The sequence below is a fragment of the Eptesicus fuscus genome, chromosome 16, assembly GCF_027574615.1.
Source record: "Eptesicus fuscus isolate TK198812 chromosome 16, DD_ASM_mEF_20220401, whole genome shotgun sequence".
In the NCBI taxonomy this organism is placed as follows: Eukaryota; Metazoa; Chordata; class Mammalia; order Chiroptera; family Vespertilionidae; genus Eptesicus; species Eptesicus fuscus.
This window is the reverse complement of record NC_072488.1, coordinates 22,418,953-22,438,763: the sequence shown is the minus strand read 5'-3', so window position 1 is coordinate 22,438,763 and position 19,811 is coordinate 22,418,953. Positions and strand designations below refer to the sequence as shown.

At 40.7% G+C, this 19,811-nt stretch overlaps 1 protein-coding gene across 1 annotated transcript in view; it reads left to right on the top strand.

Annotated features, from left to right (window-relative positions):
• The window catches only part of THADA (THADA armadillo repeat containing), a 293,480-nt gene that overhangs the window by 222,332 nt on the left and 51,337 nt on the right, over positions 1-19,811 (top strand). Inside the window, exon 30 of the mRNA XM_028140017.2 lies at positions 1,445-1,539. Within this exon, the coding sequence (XP_027995818.2) occupies positions 1,445-1,539 (95 nt within the window). The remainder of the gene's footprint in view (positions 1-1,444; positions 1,540-19,811) is intronic.

The following is a 19,811-nucleotide window of genomic DNA, read 5'->3' as shown; positions in this document are numbered from 1 at the left end:
GGAGGCAGCTGGTCGATGTTTCTCTCTCATCGATGTTTCTAGCTCTCTGTCCCTCTCTCTTTCTCTCTGTGGAAAATCAATAAAATATATTTAAAAAAAAAAAAAGACCGTTTTGTTTTAAATCATAAGTATCTGATTGCCTTTCTTGCTAAAACATATGGCAGCCCTAAGATATAGGCAGTTCAGGTCAGAGTGGGAATGAACTTCGGGGAAATGGTAAATTTATTCACAGGGAATGAGAAGAAAGGTTTAGGGATCAGAAAATGGAAATCCACTAGGCAGAACACTTGTGCCATTCCCCAATCTCATGTTAGAAGCAGAGAAGGGCAGGGAATGAACGCTTAGGGGGCATCTGCCATGGGTACCGAGGTGGGCATTCCAGTTCACTCTGCCACACCAAATACAGTAACTCACAGAGGTGACTAGGGTTCACATTGTACAGGTCAGGAGTCTGATTCAGGTCACAGAGATAAATGGAAAAGCCAGGACTCAAACCCAGATCTGTCCCTACTGTTTTTACTCCTTGTGCCGAATTATTAGTACACTGAGGAGGTTAGGGCCCTTTTCCTGGTCAGGATGAACTGAGGCTCAGAGCCAGGGACCTACAGTGCTGATCTTTTTTTTAAATTGATTGATTGATTTTTACAGAGAAACATTGATTTGTTGTTCCATTTATTTATGCATTCATTGATTGATTCTTGTATGTGCCCTGACTAGGGATCGAACTCACAACCGGGACAACGCTCTAACCAACTGAGCTACCTGGCCAGGGCAGTGCCATTCTCAAAAGAAAGACTCCATTCTTCCTTTTGTATCTAGATCCCTACATCCGAGTCCACTCACTTGTTCCAGCCTGTGGGTCATATTGTACAATGGACTGCTCCATTTATTGAGAGAAGAAAATATTCCATTTATTAGGAATGTCTGCTCCGGTGTTTGTTAATGCTTTCATGTGTTTGTTTTTCGGCTGGTTCCTTTAAGTCCGTAGATATGGTTTGTCATATGTGAGTGCAATTTTCCTTCTCCAAAATGCTACACCAGTGATCTTCATAACCAGTGGTTTTCCCCCTAGATTTGTTCATTAAGAAGAAAATAATAGAATATGGTCCTCCCCACCACCACTTCTTGTTTTCAGATAACTGAGAGACAATATCGGTTTTTGTTTGTTTTCAGTTTATTTTACTTGTAGCCAGAGCGTAAAGTGTTATCTGTTTTATACACGCCTAGGCCTGACCTTCACCACACGCTTTAGGATTTCTTTTTCCCACTTGACTTACTGATGTGTTCTCACCATTGGTGATTATCTGTTCTTTTCTAACATTTGCTGTAACTCCCTAAGCCTCATGACATGCCTGGTAGAAAAATACCCATTTTTCTCTTTTCTGTGACCTAGGCCTCAGGGAGAGAAAATATCAATTTATTTTTCTATTCTTTACCTTTCTAGGCAAAATCCATGTTTGGTGACCAGAGCTGTGTATATTGATATCCTCTTCCTGTTGACTCGCTGCCTTGACAAACCCACAAAAGGCAACCAGCCAGGTATGATTCATGGTTCTATCATATTTTGGAATGGTTACAGGTCTTTGAAATGTAGGTGGGGTTTTGAGTGACTCTACCACACACTCCCTCACCTTCTACTTTTGTTAAGACTAAACCACACATCAAAATTAAACATAGTGTCATGTGGTTCCCTCATAGAAGCTTCTCCAGGAAACATGTCCTTGTTTAGTTGGAAGTTTGCCGTTTCCTTTCTATGTGGTCTTTCAGGGAAGAGTGTGGAATCTACTCAGATACGCTCTGTGTTTCTAAGACCTTGGCTTTTTCTTATTTCATGCATTTCCTTTGAAAGGTCATCATTTCCAATAAGAGTTCTTTCTGTTCCATTTGTGGAGATAACTGAGCTGGGAGCCTGGATATTTGAGACTGTCTCAAATCCACCCCTCGCTACCTCAAGCTCTGACTTTATACGTGTTCCTGGGTCATATATGTTTCCTGGTATGGGTCCCAGATCCACATACAATTGTTCTATTTTAATCATGATTCACAAAGTGGTTTTCTTAAAAGGGAGAAGGGCAACTCCAAATAAAAATTTTTTTGATGTGTTTATATAAGAGGCCGCAGGAAGTGCTGTACATGAGTTCCAGGCCACAGACTGAAACTGATTTTCGTCAACACAAACTGGAATGCAGGGTAACGAGCCTGCAACTGGTTAAAATCAGCCTCTTCTAATTGATTAGGCCTGTCTGAAGGAGGCTACAATTACAGAGTCAGACTCTGAGTACAAGCAGGCCAGGCCTTTCCTCTGTTAAATTTAGTCTGTCAATGATTTGTTGTCTTCAGTAAATATATTCAGGCTGTCAGAGTCCAGCTCTGTCCAGATGGAACCCTGCTCCCAAATTCAAACCAAGTTAAAATACTTTGAGGGGGAGGTGCGAAACCACCTCACCCGGATCAATGCATATTAGCCCACAGAGCCCCCCGGCCATGCAGAGGTAATAAGAACATGCCTGGACTTTCATCAGCTCCACATCCCTGCACAGGAGTAGCTGTTGTGTCCATTTGGTAGAATAGGATCATATAGTTTTATGGCTGTAAAACAGTCCTCCTTTATGCCTCTCGTCCCAGCGTAATTATTAATAGTGCCCCCTTTTACTCTTGAAAGTGTCCAGGTTTGCGCAATAAATTATAGGTCACCCTAGCTATAAGACACCTCAGGGTTGTGTCCGCTTTATTTTACTCTTGAGCTAACTGGGGTCCAGAGATTATAAACCAGATGTTACCAGATGTAAGTTGTTTTGGGTTTCCAACATTTTTGTATTTCAATTCCAGATTCCATGTAGCTTTATAATACTTCTCTGCTTAGTGTCTAAAGGGCCTTGGCCATGAAAGAGTTGCTTACCATTCACAAGTCCAATCAGTGGCATCCTATCAGAGTTGTGTGGTTGACTGTAATTATTAGTTTATTTGAACTAAGTTTTTCTTGACTTAGTACCATTATTTCTTGTCTAGAAGGGTTAACCCTTGAATGTTGTAAAATACCCTCTCTCTTCTCCAAGTGCCTGTCCTTTAGCTCTTCCATAAAGATGACTTTGGCCATTTTGAATCATCCTTTCCTCCAAACTCTTATCCTAGTATGACAACCATAGCTCTAAATATTTTATCCTGCACTGTCCAGTATGGCAGACACTGGCCACATGTGGCTCTTGAGCATTTGGGATGTGACTGATCCAAATTGAGATGTTCTGTAAGAATAAAATTAAACACAAAATCTCAAAGACCTAGTATGAAAAAAAAAGTGTTAAATTTCTCATTGATTTTTCACTAATTATGAGTCAGAATGATATTTTTTATATATTGGATTAAATCAAATGTATTCTTAAAATTAACATCTCTTGTTTCTTTTTGCTTTTAAAAATGTGGCTACTAGAAAATCAAAATTACATATATGCCTCATATTATATTCCTGTTAGACAAGTACTGCTTTTGTCTAGTCCTTTGGGAATTACCCTCATAAACCACAGGATGTATGTGTATGTATCTTTGTCTACCTCTATGAAGGCATGTATTCATATAATACATTCACAAAACAATAGAACAAATTGTCCTCCTTTGAGGATGAACTAGATTTTTAGAACTAACCAAATGTCAAATACAATGGTGATTAAGAGGGATAGCACTGTTTAGGTAAAAATAAACTTGTGAGCTTAAAATAATGAAAACTATTCTTGTGTGTTTCATAAATTGTTTTCAAAGGCCATTTGAACAATAGTTAAGTATATTACCAACCAAGGTGATCACTTACTTAGATGTGTAGATTTCAACATGATTTCAGAATAATGTCATAGCATTATAGTTTACCTTGTAAGCCAAAGAATGTGCTTTGCAGCCCTGGCCGGTGTTGGTCAGTGGTTAAAGCATTGGCCCTCGCACCCAAGTGTCGCAGGTTTGATTCCCGGTCAAGGGCACATACCTGGATTGCAGGCTTGATACCACTGGGGCGAGTGTGGGAGGCAACCAATTCATGTGTCTCTCTGACATCAATGTTTCTCTCTCTCCCTCTCTCTCTTTCCCACACCCTCCATCCCTTCCACTCTCTCTAAAAATCAATGGAAAAGATATCCTCCAGTGAGAATTTTTGCAAAAATGAATGTGCTTTGCATCATCAGAATAAGTGCTCAGTTAATATTAGCTACCGTTAATATTATTTTCATCATTATCATGACCTGGAAACCATGCATTTAATCTAATCCCCTGCAGCCTAGCAGAATTATGCTCTACCCCTCACATTCACTGTTTTCCTCCTATTCTTTTTTTAAATACTTTTTTATTGATTTTTAGAGAGTATCAGAGGGATAGAGAGATAGAAACATTGATGAGAGAGAAACATCAGTTGGCTGCCTCCTGCATGCGCCCTACTGGGAATGAGCCCGAAACCCAAGCATTTGTGCTGACTGGAATCAAACGGGCGCCCTCTTGGTTCATGGGACAATGCTCAACCACTGAGCCACATTGGCTGGGCTTTCCTTCTATTCTTAAACATTTTCAGGAAAGAAGAAATGCCTGCTTTCTCAGGAAGACACTGAGGCACAGCATCCCTGGCATAGAATGTCAGGAACCCAGTTGATTCCGTCTGCTCCTGCCCCTTTGATCTAGAAAAGGATCATTTTTTGTTGTTGTTCATTTATTTTCTTTCAGACATGACAACTAGCATCAGACACGTTGAGTACCTACATCTGGAGATATACATGAATGTGTCTTGGGCTTATAAGTAGTTGCAATAAGGGGTTACAGAAAGGAAATGTGTACTGAATACAGTTGAGGCACTAAAGAATGAATGGTCATTTCTACTAGGGAGGACAGTAAGGGCTTCATAGAAGAGGTGACATTTCTCTCTATGCCTGCATCCTCATAGGATTCTTAGCAACCTTAGGAAGCTCTGTTCCTCTTGTCACTAAAAAAGAATGTAACAGAAAATTCCTTCTCGGAATGTCAAAGAGATATGTGCAGGCATTATGGTCATCGGTATTGGGAGTTCGGGAGGTGGGTGGTGAAGAGTGGAGGACCAGACTAAAGTTAAAGGCAACATATTGCTAAAAGTAGTTGTTTTATAATGGTGTGTTTATAGGGAGGTTCACTCCTCTGATTTCTCATTGTACGAATTTTACACAATATAATTCTGTTCGTGTGTGTACATGTATCTCAACAGTAAATGTATCTAAATATGAAGGAGATTAATTATTCCCAAAGAAATAAAGTAATATCACTTTCAGGAAAACCTTTTTGGATGGAGGAAACCCAGACCCTCTCAAATATTATTCTTTAAGTGACCTTGGAAGGCTCTTCCTACCTCTCACGTATCTGAGAACCACATTGAAGGGCCGGGGGCATAAACAATGAGAAAAACAGTGAAGGGGAAAGGCAGGGAAGATGATTAGAAAAGCTTAAGATAATGATGTGTTTTGTGTAATTCAAACTTTTATCTTAGAACTTCCCAATCATTTGAGGTTTTCTCAGCCATTAACTAGGTTTTAAAAATTCCAAATTGGGGGGTTTTGTTTTGAGTTGTAAAGTGATTTAAACCCACGAGGACTCTCTGTCCCCTGTATTCTTTTTCCTCTTCTGAATCCAGCTGTCATCATTAGAATATATCAGTTTCCTGCTGGAAAGAAAATTATAGTCTCTGGTTGGAGCTGGGGGATGAGGAAGAAAAAGCCTTGCTGCCACAGGACTCGGAGGCTGTTACAGGCCTGGGCAGGGCGCGGAATAGAGAGCTTTCATTCTCAGGTTAAACCCATCTCAAATTATTTGCTCTCAGGTTGGAAATTTTCCAGTGAAATACCTGTTTACTGAAATTCTATCTGAATCTTGACTAAATATTTATCCTCTTATTCTGAGAGATGGACTTTCTATTTCTCTTTTATGTCCACACCCCTTAAATTTGTGTTTTTCACATCAATTGAATTGAACATTTTCTTTTACCAAGTGTTTAAACAAGCCTCTTACCTATTTGCACTTTCTGACTTTCAGTTGAAGTTCTCTTGGTGGGTTTGTGAGGGGGGTTTCTTTCCTAGTCTCTATTTTACTAATTTTATGCAACCTGGTTCTTCCTTTTATAACTATATACGAAGAGAATTAGTTAATCCCAAAGAGGTAAAGAATTGACATAATTTCATAGAAATGTTTTAGGTGGAGAAGGATTTGTCCATCCTGTTCCACATCACATCTGAAATGTATATTGAATGCCCATCATATTCTCATTTTCAGGAAACATTTCCAATATCATCTTTCTCATAGTCCCTGGCTGGGTAGCTCAGGTGATTAGAATGTTGTCCTGATACACCAAGGTTGTGGGTTCCATCCCTAGTCAGGGCACATACAAAAAGCAACCAATGAATTTCATGAATAAGCAGAACAACAAATCGATGTTTCTCTCTCTCCCTTCCTCTCTCTTTTTAAAGATCAATAAATTAAAATAATTAAAAATATATGTCATCTTTCTTGTAGAGATCATAATATGACCAATATTTATTGAGCACTTAACTCTATGCCAAGCACTATGTAAGCATTTTGCATGCATTCATGAAGGAGATACTAGTGGTCCTTCATTTTATTTTATTTTTATTTTTAATTTTTTTAATTCTCACCTAAGGATATGTTTATTGACTTTAGAGTCAAACCAACCATCAGTTGGTTGCCTCCTGTACTCCCCCCAATCAGGGAATGAACCCGCAACCTTTTGGTGTATGGGATGATGCTGTAACCAACTGAGCCACCCAGCCAGGCATGGTCCTTCATTTCAGACATGAGGAAACTGAGGCACAGAGAAAACTGCCTAATGTTACATGTGTGGTAAGATAGCAGAGCTTGATCCCAGTTGGTGTGGCTCAGTGGTTGAGCATCGACCTATGAACCAGGAGGTCATGGTTGGATTCCCAGTCAGGGCACATGGCCCGGTTGCGGGTTTGATCTCCAGTAGGGGGTATGCAGGAAGCAGCTGATCAATGATTCTCTCTCATCACTGATGTTTCTCTCTCTCTCTCCCCCCTTCCTCTCTGAAATCAATAAAAATAAAAACAAGTAACAAAAAAGACAGCAGAGCCTGAGCTCTCCAGCCACCTACACTGTGGCCTCACAACCCCATCAGGGCCAGAGTCAGAAAACCACTCACTATCTCAGGAGGGGTGCCCTAGAATCCTCTTTGTTGACATAACTTCTCAGGCTTCTGCCCCTCCTGCAGGACCCCCAGGCCTCAGAGAGGGATCCCCTTTACAAGAGCTTCTCGAACAGCGGTTGCCAACCTTTTGGACCCCACGGACCACCAGTGGTCCGCAGACCACCAGTTGGCGACCACTGTTCTAGAACACATGCTTTTACGGTGACCCTCTTGCCTGCGTTTCTGTCTCCCATCCTGAGGGTCTCTGGAATAATGTGAGGTGTTCCCAGGATTGGAGCAGTTACTAGAAAGAGAAAACTTGACCATTCCTGGGCAGGCACCTGCTCTGTTTCCTTTTGAAAGTGGACCTACAGCCACTGCACAAAACACTTCCCAACACCAGGCTGCTGGTGACTGCATTTTGTGCTTTCTTGGTTAGTTGGGATTTATAGTTTCAGATCTCATCATTTTGCCAAATGCAATAAACATTTTGTTTTAATTGGAGTGTGACTTTTTATTGTTAATATTTTTCTTCTAAATGCCTTAGAAGTTACCAGCTTGTGCGCGTGAAGTCAGAATTCCTAAATAGTCTACATGCCTGGTCAGTGTGCTTTTAGATCATTGTAAGATTAGATAGAAGACAGACTCTCATTTATTACTGCTCGTATGTATACAATGGAGGTTAGGTCATGTAAGCCCTCCCAAAGGCCAGTTTAGATGTTGATGATGGTTAAGTGGTAAAATCTGTGAGAAGTATTCAACAATGCCTTGTATTTGTACTGCCTAGAACATGAATAATATATGTGTGACATGAATAAATATAAGGTCAATGATTTTTATACATATTAACTTCCTTTACCTAAGTTCCTGGGAAATATAGCCAAACAATTACAGAGAATGAAAATATTGGCAACTTACAAACACCTGCTTTGATTATTTGGTCTAATTTGGTTAAATTTAACCAATCCCATCTGAACAAATTGAAAACAATTCGTATCTGTTCCCTCGGTCATGCACTTTTATCAGTGTTAGATGCAGATGTGTTTAATATGACACAGTTGGTGCTATTCTCTCAGCTCTGGGTGGGAGATAAAAGGGAATTGAGAACACATTTTTAGAGTCTTCTGGGGACTTTGTATTTCTGGGCCTGCAGCTATGAAATTTCAAGGAAAAAAAACGGGCTTTGTTGTCAATAAATTAGTCTTTTTCTCCAAAACACTGGGACTATCATCTGAGCTGTTGCTTTTGCCAAAAGTGTCTTTCCCAGGGACAGTGAGCTCCTAAAATAAGCGGATGGTTCCTAGCTGCCTCTCCGATGTCAGAATAATACAGGGTGTGTTGATAGATTGTTAGGTTCATGTGGTGTTTATCCCTCATTCATTCCAAGCCTGGTGCTGAGTACATAGACCCACAATCCTTAGAATTTTAGAGTTCAGAGACCACTTAATCAATAGGTAGAGTGGAAACTGTAGCAATGAAGTGACTTGCCCAAGGTCACACAGCTGGTTAGTGAAATAAGTTTTTCTGGCTCCTGGTCTACTTCCCATTTCTATGACCAAAATTGAGGGCTTCATAATAGTGTGAGTTGGGCTGAGTGTCTGGAACTGTAACAGAACAATGTCACAAAACCCCCTTACCCATATCTCCACCCCAGGAGTAAAATACTGTTCAGATGAGCAACTGGGGTCTCAGATCTGTAATTTCAGGTTTGCTGTGTGTTCCTGTCTTGCCGCATTCCAGCCCCCCTCATCACAGATCATCTGAAACTAGTTGCCCATGTCAATTAAATTAGTTAAGCAAGTTATTTTTGAAAGCTTATTCTAGACATTTCATATAAATGGAATCATACATCATGTGGTCTTTTGTGTCTGGATTCTTTCTCTTATCATAATGTTTTCAGGGTTCATCCATGTTATAGAATGAATCAACAGTCTGTTCTTTTTTATGGCTAAATAATATTTCATTGTATAGATAGCCCACATTTTGTTTATCCATTCATTAGTTCATAGACATTGGGGTTATTTCCACTTTTTGCTGTTATGAATAATGCTGCTATGAAGATTCATACTTAAGTTTTTGGGGGGACATATATTTTCAATTCTCTTGGGTATTTACCTAGGAGTAGAATTGCTGGGCCATATGCCATCTCTAAGTTTAACTTTTTGAGGACTTGCCAAACTGTTTCCAAACAGACATCACCATTTTACATTCCCATCAGCAACGTATAAGGTTTCCAATTTCTCCACATCATCAACTTCACTTATTATTGTTCATCTTTTTTATTATAGTCATCCTAGTGGGTGTGAAGTGGTATTTCACTGTGCTTTTGATTTGCATTTCCCTAATGGCTATAATGTTGAGTATCTTTTCTGATGCTACTTGGCCATTTGTGTATCTTCTTTAGAGAAATGACTTGAGATCCTTTGCCCATTTTTAAATTGGGTTATTTGTCTTTTTATTCCTGAGTTGTAAGAGTTCCTTATATATTCTGGATATTAATACCTTATCAGATATACAATTTGCCAGTATTTTCTCCAATTCTGTAGGTTGTCTTTTTACTTTCTTGATAATGTCCTTTGATGTAAAAACGTTTTTAATTTTGATGTAGTCCAGTTTATTTTTTCTGTTGTTGCTCGTGCTTTTGATATTATATCTAAGAAACCATTGCCTAATTCAAGATCAAAAATTTGTACCCATGTTTTCTTCCTAAGAGTTTTATAATTATATCTCTTAATATTTAGGTTTTGGTTCATTTTGAGTTAACTTTTGTAAATTGACCATATAAATACATGGATTTAATTCTAAACTCTCAAATCTATTTCATTGATCTATACACTGAGTAGCCAGATTATTATGACCACCTGATGTTTGTAGGCAAATTAGCCATACACTGCATTGGATGGGATATGGAAGCCGAAGGCCTGTTCGAACACCTTTGCTGTCTGCAGTTACCAAGATAAAACGTCTCCAATTCACACAGGAGCACAAGGATTGGACAGTTGAGCATTGGAAAAAAGTCATGTGATCTGATGAATCACGTTTCCAGTTGCATCATGCAGATGGCAGAGTGAGAATTTTGCGGAAACAGTATGAAAGCATGTACCCCACATGCATGAGTACAACCCTTCAAGCTGGTGGGGGCAGTGTTATGGTTTGGGGCATGTTTTCCTGGCATGATTTGGGCCCTTTAATTCATGTGGAACAACGTCTGAATAGCACAACATACCTAAGTATCATTGCTGATCAAGTTCATCCTATCATGTTGATGGCATATCCCAATGGAGATGGCTTCTTCCAACAAGACAATGCGCCATGCCACGGTGCTCGTATTGTGCAGGAGTGATTTCAAGAACATGAGGGAGACTTTACCTTGCTTATGTGGCCCCCACAATCACCAGATCTCAATCCAATTGAGCATTTGTGGAATGAAATTAAAAGAGCCATCAGGCAGCTGGTTCCACAACCATCAAATCTCACAGAACTGGACAGTGCTATTCATCAGGCATGGTGTCAGATTCCTCACATCACCTTTCAACAACTTGTGGAATCAATGCCAAGAAGAATCGCCGCAGTATTGAAGGCAAAAGGTGGCCCAACGAAGGGGGGTGGTCTTATTAATCTGGCCACTCAGTGTATATCTTTCTTTATGCAAGGACCACACTGTCTTAATTATTACTGCTTTGTAGTAACTTAAAATCAGGATGTGTGAGTCCTACAACTTTTTTCTTCTTTTTCAAGATTGTTATAACTGGGTCCTTTACACTTTCATACAGATTTTAGGGTCAGCTTGTCGATTTCTGCAAAAAAAGAAATACTAGCCTGGCCAGCGTGACTCAGTGGTTGAGTGTTGACATATGAACTAGGAGTCACGGTTCAATTCCCGGTCAGGACACATGCCCAGGTTGCAGGCTCGATCCCCAGTGTGGGGTGTGCAGGAGGCATCTGATCAATGATTCTCTTTCATCATTGATGTTTCTATCTCTCTCTCTCCTTTCCTCTTTGAAATCAATAAAAATATGTATTAAAAAGAATCACCAGCTAGGATTTTGATAGGTATTGTGTTAAATCTGTGACTTAATTTGAGGAGTACTATCATATAATATTATGTCTTCAGATATTCTGATCAGAATTCTTCTAAGACTTGTTTTTAAGCTTTGTTAAGATGGATCCAATCTAAAAAGGAGCCTTTAGTTAGTGCAAATTTAGCTCCATTAACAAAGCGATACTCTCTCCGATCTCTCCCTGATGCCCCATAGATTACAAGCTTTCTCTACTGTGGGGAGTAGTCTGGGGCAATTGAAAGGCTTGCCTTGTTTGTTTCCTTCTGTCGGGGATCACTGTCTTGCACTGCCCATGTCTAATGTTTAAAAACAATTTCGTACATTTTGTCCAGTTTTCTAGTTGTTTATGGCAGAAGGGTAATTCCTAAAGGAATTAAACCCTCACGAGCTGAAGCAAAAATTACGTTCATCACTTTGTTTTGAAACCTCTTGGTTCCTCAACTGTAAAAAGGGGATGATACCGTCAGACAATTGGGGTGAAGGTCACATGAAAAACATTGTGAAAACTCCTTGAAAAGCCATTAAGAAAGGAAAAATCCAACATTGAAAAAAACAAAACAAAAACCAGCTAGTAGGAGATAAAATTGATAGCGAGAGCAAAGAAATGAATGTTCATCACATCCAGAATCGGAGACAGAGCATTGCTGGTCCCGTGGTCAGGTACACTTACTCTCAGGTTCACCGTCTTCCACTGCTCATCTGGCAGCATTGACTTCCTAGTAACTCCTGCCTCCATGTTCAGGCCAGACTTCACATTAAATGGCATTCCCAGTCCAACCAGATTATTGGATTTGCCAGTTATCAGCTGCACCTTGCAGCATCGTTCCTACAGGTGTTGGTCTGCAGTCCAGTGGTGCCAGTAACCTCTTCAGTCCTAGAGTCTGTTTCTCCCAAACTGTAAACCATAGCACTGGCAGGGGACTGAGATAGGTAGTCCTAGCCTCTCTCTTATTACAGGTGCGATAACAGAGGTAAACCCCAGTTTTTTAAAGGAATCTTCCTAGCCATCTCCCTTCTCTCAAGTTGGGTTCAGACTGTATCTCATTGCCTGTGGGTGGAACAGAAGCCCCTGGTCCTTGGTTGGGGAAAAGTAAACTAAACAGGAATGTCTAAGGTACAATAGGGAAATCTCTGATTTCCCGATCTTGTCCTTAGGAGCAGTTCACTGACAAAGAACCAGAAGATGTGTATGCTTAGAAGTAATTTTATGGTCATGTCTTTCGGTTGTCCTGTGTTTATCTACAAGTATTTCCCGACTTCCTCCCTGTGCTGGGCAGAGGCAGGATGGGATGGTGGGTGGAAGCAAGAAGTAAAAGCTGTTGGAACCACACAGTGCCTGGTGAGCTCTCTAAAGGGACTGTGTTTTTATTTTATGGGTTGACAAGATAGTCTTCCTCCTTGCTCAGCAGCAAATAAGGAATTTTGTGCTTAAAAATACATGCCTTTGAGAGTATGCAGGGGGGCAAGGAAAGAAGGATGTTTTTAGAGGGGTGTGTGTTTGGGTTTACACCTGTGTAAGCAGGGCATGAAGGGGTTCAGAGACCTAGAAACAAAAGTAGGCAAGAAATAAACAACCACTACCAGTTCAGGGTGCTTCTCAAGACAGAGTTGGAATCCAGTTCCTTCCAGCAGGTCATTCTACATGTTTGTAACTGGAAGGGCGCCTGGGGTCAGGATTACAGTTTATTGGGAGGGGCAGAGGATTAAGTAGAAGAATGGAATTTCCCTTCGATAAGGAGAAGCCAAAATTTATTAAATCAGTTGTTTTTTGTTGTTGTAGTTCCTATGGTTTCCTTTTCTCCCCAGATATAATTTTTTTTACTGAGAAATTGCATAACAGGACATTAACATTCACAGTGTACAAATTATCATCTGCGATTATTTTTAGAACCAGTTTATCGACCGTTTCAGATAAGAACCTTGGTTGGATCTGATTACAGAGCTCTCTGACCAGAGCTACAATTCTTTGAAATAGAGCAAGCTGGCCATCTCCCTGTGCATTAAAAGTGAAATTGGCTTATATTTTCTCAACCCCTACTTTTAAAAGAAGAGTAGAGATTCTGGGAGAGAGAGGCAGAGGGGGATAAGAGAAACTTCAGAACAATTACAGCTGCAAAGTTTTCTTGGCCTAGTGGTATCAGAGAATTCAGAGCCTTTATAATATATGAAAGAGAAGTCCATCCATTCATTCATTCATTCAGTTGAGGCGAAGGGAAAAGCATGTGCAACCTCAGGCAGAATAAACACCTTTCTTCTGTACCTCAGCAGCAAGTGACCACCTCAGTGATGCAATCAATATTGCTGTTCACACAGTATCCCCAGTAAGTGACTTATTCCATAGCAGTAGACCACTTTTTCCTGTTTGGTTGGACTTTTCAATCCCGAGGGGGATTCTTCCTCCTTCATGGACACTGATTGCTGCTTGTAAATAGAACAAGTTTGTTGTGTTCACTGGGCTTTTGCTTCCCTCATAGCCATCTCTGCTGGGGCCAAGACAGTGCTGCCACCTTGGGCCTGTATACTTACTCCCTCTTGCCCCTTTTATTTTGGCCAGTTCAGCACAAAAACCATAGGCTCTCCTCATTGGTGACATAGCAGGGAAGGTCAGGGACCGTATAATGTTCAGGAGCTCTTTGGTCGAGCACTAGATGAAGGGTTGTCTTTTGATTAGGGGCCATGGTCTACACAAACAGGTACCATAAACACTAGAATTACACACGTTCAGCATGGCAAGATGTTTACACTGAGAAGCATGATGATCTCAGATGCTCTGAGGTAATGGTTCTTAAAGTGTGGTCCCTTCATCAGCAACATCAGCATCACCTGGGATTTTGTTAGACGTGTGATTGTTTTGGGACCTGCTCCTGAATCAGGAAATCTGGAGGTGAGTGAGCACCCTAAAGTTTGAGAACCACTGGTCTCAGGTGACAGCACAAACACGCTTCGGGAATATGCTCAGTGATTAGAAGGCAGTTTCACTCTTTTAATTGTTATTTTCCAATCTCTCTTTACTGAGTACTTATGTAGAGTTAAATTAACCTAAATTAAATGCTCTTCTGGTGAAACTCAGCTGTATCCATAATTATGTGGTAATGATATCATCCACATTTTTTCCAGAATACCCTTGTCAAAGCTGTTTAAATTAACATGTATTTTTTAAGATTATGATGATGTTTTGAAAAGAAATTCTAACAAACCTACATGAATAGTTTAGAAAATCAAAGATGAATGACGCTCAGGCCTGCCCTCTGGGGAGGAGTCAGACTTCCCTAAATAATACAGCAGGATTTGTGAAATAGGACACTGTCCCTGCTCAAGGCATATGCAGCTTTGAAATCCCCTTTCAGCCAGGTCGATGTTAGCGCCCTATCCTGGTTGGTTAGGACGTGGCAGCTTTGAAATCCAGTTCACTTAGCGTCACTGTTCAGGTTGTAGATGTAACACTGAACTCTGCAACTCACCAAAGGACCAAGAAATCAAATAACGCCTCTGAGGTGACCAGAGGGAAGTGACTGGGCCACTGTGCTTCTTCACACAGACATTGTCCTGAGCCACTCGGCAAAGTCGAGCTCTCTGTTGTGGATGGTCATGCTATGCAAACAGATTGCTCCCAGGAAGCTTTTCTCAGCTTCTCCAAAGCTGGTCCCTGGTGACATTTTCACAATAAAACTTGAACAAAATGACACGATAGCGAATTTTTCTTAAAGCCAAATTTCTTTAAAGAATTGTTCTTTATGATGACACTGTGGATTTATTATTTTTTGGTGTGAAGGATAGCCCTTCTTTCATGAAATGAATATAGATGGGAGGTTTTTAACATCCATACTTTACCAAATAAAACGTTGGCAACTTATTCCAATCTGCCATGTTATTTTGACATTTTATTGGTCCTTGAATTCCAAACTTGGGAATTATTTCTCCACTGAAATAATTAGGACATAGCAGAGCGGGAGGTAGTGTCCTTCCAAGTGAATTCAGCCAGTAAGCCAATCGTTTGAAGGCTAGAAATAGCCTTGCTCTAAAGAAGATGTTAATTTAAGAAATGAAATCAAATTGGATGTTCCAAGTCAGTCACACATACTTGGTGACTAAAATGACTGCACTGATGGGGAAATCTAAAGACTCTCCAAATAGGAGGGCTGGGGAAAACTCCAATTAATAAGAATCTGCAAAAATCATCTAGTTTATGAAAAATAAGATGGCATCATCAAAGGAGGGACTTGATTCTTTCATTGGAACACTTGGCTTTCCAAGAAAGATAGAAAGAAACCCAAACCAATCAAAATTGAAATTGTAAGTAGAAAAATCCTTTTCTAGAGGAGAAGGTTGCTAAACCTCAGACTGAGGAACCCCATCAAAAGGGTTTTTTTGTGCCCTGCAGACAACAGGCACTCATAAAAACAGAAATAAGTAGTTGGTCTAGACTCTACACTTTGAAGCATTTGGTAGGGCAGGACACAAAACAGCACTTCTCCGGGGTGAAATCCTGGTGGTGAAACCCTTTGGTGGAACAGTGGCTATCAACCCCAGCTGCGCACCAGAATCACCTGGGTCACTTTAAAACAAGGCTCACCCAAGAGACGCGGTCAAGTGTCCCCTGACATAAGTGTTTTCCTAAGCTTTCCAGATGAATTTAATGTACTTCCTGGGCTGAGAAACCACTATGCTCAACAGGAAAGCAATACATCCTTGTTAGTCACTGCAGCTGCTTAAGTTAAAGTATTGACTCCAACCTCCTGTTTCACCTGGAGACCCCTCACTCTGGGCACCGAGGAGAGGGTGTTCTGTGGTCCCCACTTAAATGGGGATTTCCTGAGAGCAGAGCCTGGTCTTTCTGATTCACTGCTAGAACCTGTGCTTAGAGAGCCAGCATTGAAGTCCTGCCTGCAGGGGTACTTACAGTGCTTATTCATTTTTTTGAATTCTTGGTGACTTCCTCTCATTTAATGTTTTTATTTTATTTTTACTTTTTTAAATTGACTTGAGAGAGAGAGGGAGGAAAAGAGAGAGTAAGAGAGAGAGAAACATCGATTTGTTGTTCCACATTATCTTGCATATGTGCCCTGACCAGGGATCGAACCCACAATCTTGGCATATCGGGATGATGCTCTAACCAACTGAGCTACCTGGTCAGGGGTTTCGTGTTTTTACTTGTAAGAGAAAATGGGGTGTGGCGAATTCTCTAGTTCTTCACTATGGTGAGGTACTAGGCTGGAATGAGCTATGCTCTACTTGGAACTGAAGCCCTACCTTCTCACACATAAACCCTACAAACCCTGGGAGAGTTGGATCTTGGAGTGTGATTCTCAGCTGGGGTATATAGCAGAATTACCTGTTGCTTTTTTTTTTTTTTTTTTTTTATCCTCACCCGAGGATATTTTCCCATTGATTTTTAGAGAGAGGGAAAGACAGAGAGAAACATCGATGTGAGAAACATATCCACCGGTTGTCTCCTGCATGCGCCCCGACCAGGACCGGGTCGGGGAGGAGCCTGCAACCGAGGTACGTGCCCTTGATCGGAATTGAACACGAGACCCTTCTGTCCACAGGCCGATGCTCTATTCACTGAGCCACACCAGCCAGGGCACCTGTTGCTTCTTAAGTCTACAAATGTCTGCGCCCACCTGGAAACCAACTGAATCAGAATCTGCCAGAGGGATCCAGGCATGTGTGGTTTTAATAACATCTGGCTAAGAACCATCACCTGAGGACATTGGTTTTCAAACGTGGCTCGTGCGTGGCTCAGCAGCAGCAGCAGCATCACCTGTGAGCTTGTTAGAAATGCAGATTCTCAGCCCCTGCCCCAGACCACCTAAATCAAAAACTTTGGAGGTGAGGTTCAGCAGCAGACTGGAATTTAACAAGCCCTCCCGGTGATTCAGATGCTTTTGAGAAACTCTGCTTTAGGACGTCTCTTTGGGTCTTGCTGTACAACAGAGAATATTTTTTCTAAGCAGCATTTTGGAGAAAGTGCCTCAGTGAATATCATTTGATCATTTCCTGGCTTATGGATCATTTCCTGCTGCTCCTCTGTTGACACATTTAATTCAGAGAATCTATTAGCAGCTCTTTCTTAAGAGTCTACTCCCTCCTAACTCCCCCTAAACATTTGCCCTTTTCTCTCCCAGTCAGGCACCTCTGGGCAGCCTTCAGGGCCCTTCTTACATTGTGTTCCCTCCTGAAAACCCTTTTTTTACTTCTTGAACTAGAAGATAAGTGCCCCTTGCATTCATTTTTGTCATTCTTTTGGGTTTTATAAACTACCATTTCTGTGTGACCTTGGGCAAGTAACTTAACTTCTCTGTCTCCTCATCTGTAAAATGGGAATAATAGTAGTGCCTACTTCATTACATGAGTTGATGCATGTTGAAGTACTTAGAATAATATTCAACAAGTGTAATTGTTCATAGCATTGAACAATGAGAATATAATATTCTATAGTGCATGGTACATACTCAACATGTCAGCTTTTCTCACTAACAATTTTAAGTCACTAGCATTTTGCAATTTTTGTAGTCATCTTTATCTCCCATTAGTTTTAAAGCACTTTAATTGCAGGTAATTTTTATTTCTCAGCTCTGAATGTCTTTATCTCCTAAAGTACCTAATATATGTTCAATAAATGTTTATGGAACTATACTGAACTCCATAGGCAATATAGGCCAAGAAGTTCAAAGGAACCCTTCCTGAGCATGTCCCCCTTTTTTGGGACATGCCGTTAGTCTCTGACTTCTTGATGATGTCATCCATCCTTCCTCAAAGTCCTAGAGGAAGCAAATGAGTCTGGGTGCCCAGCTCTTGAGTCCCACAGACTCTGCCTGGAATATCTCTCCTTCAGCTAACAGGTTTCTCTGAAAATTATTCTTTCTTTCTGTTTTTAATTACGTTTTAAAGAGCAGATCTCGGAGCCATGATTCTGACTCCTTTCCAAACAAATGATATCACTTTTTAACCCTTTGCACTTGCTTGCTTTTTTCTCGATTCCTTTATTCTACTCGGGATTTAATTTTTTAAATACCCCAGATTTTACAAAGCGCGGCAGTAGAATAAAAAACTGGAGTTTCTTTTCATACAAACTTATTTATTTGGATTTTTTTATATTTCAAACTATTGATACATTCAATAACCATCACACTCGACATCCGAGTGCAAAAGGTTAATGTAGTGCTGTCCTCAGGCAGCAGTGAGTAGGAAGGATAGGGAATTGGTACCTGGAAACCATACCATGGTAGTGTGGTCTTCTTGTTAGTAAATTGTAATGGAATTAGGTTTTTAGGAATTGAAAGTAGAGATGATGATACGAAGGTTGAGGACCCTGGCTCCCTGGGGTTTCCCTGCTGCTTTGTAAAGATGCCTGCCCTCCTTCTTGAACTTGGACTTCTGCAGAGTCTGAGTTAAAAGAAAAGGTGTGTCTGCAGCCATAGATGGCGGACGGTGGCCTCTATGGGGCACAGTCATGTTGGAGCCTGAGCCCTCACTTTGCCTCTTGGGGCAAGCTTCTTTTTGAAACAATTTGATGTGTAACATGAATATTTTGTGGTTCTAATTCCAGGATTATTGCAAGCCCATATGATTTTTTTTTTAATTTCACCTTTTTTCCAACTGTTACTTTAATATTTTACATTTCTATTATGTTTATGATCGTTTTCTAGAAGTCAGTAGTGTTCACTGAGTTATGAGATATCTGAATTTCAACAAGGCATTTAATGAAATCCTGATGTCCTTGTAGATAAAATTCTATGGAAAGAATGGTAAAGTTAGGGGGATTCATAACTGGGGAATGACTAGACCCACAGAGAGGTGGTTAGTGAATTGAGAGCTTGGAGTGGGGTGGGGGACAGGGACGGCTGGGAGCTGACTGACCAGAACACTTGTCGAAGGTGTCTGTCCTCCCCGCTGGCCAAGTCCACATTCTCAATACTTATTTGACTGCAGGCATTTATGGCATGCTTGTCAATTTAGGTTTGCCCTATGACTGTGTTGTCTGAAGAATCTTACCTGGTCCATTCTATTTCTTGCCTTTGAATCTTTGCTCTGCCTTTGGTGGTTCCAAACCATTCTTCCCCTTTAAAACTCAGATTATCATTTAAACCATTATATTGGAATTACCTGGTCATTCATTTCTCTTTCTCACACCAAACTATAAACTCCTCAAGGATAGTATTCTAAGCACATAGTAGGCTCTAAGTGTTTTTTTTATCAGAACTGAGAATACAAAAAGATCTTGGCAATCTAAGAGACAGGCCATAAAACTTAACAGGCAGATAAAATTTAACAGGATATACTTGAGTTTAAAACAAAGAAAGAAGCCTAGGTCTAAGCACTGAGTACAAGGTGTAAGAAAGATGACTCACAGCATCGGTAGACCAAGCAAGAAAAGAAAGACTGTGGTTCTAGTGGGCTTTACGCTCCACCTGAGTCAACAGTGTGATGCAACTCCCGTAGCCTAGTGTCAGAACAGGGAAAGTAATAGTCCTGCTGGCCAGGCCACACGAAGGGTCATGTTCCACTCTGTAGGGCCATCCCTTAAGAGGGGGTGAAGTATGTCCAAAGGAAAGAAGGAAGTTAGAATAGTGAGAGAAGGTAAACCCCACCGT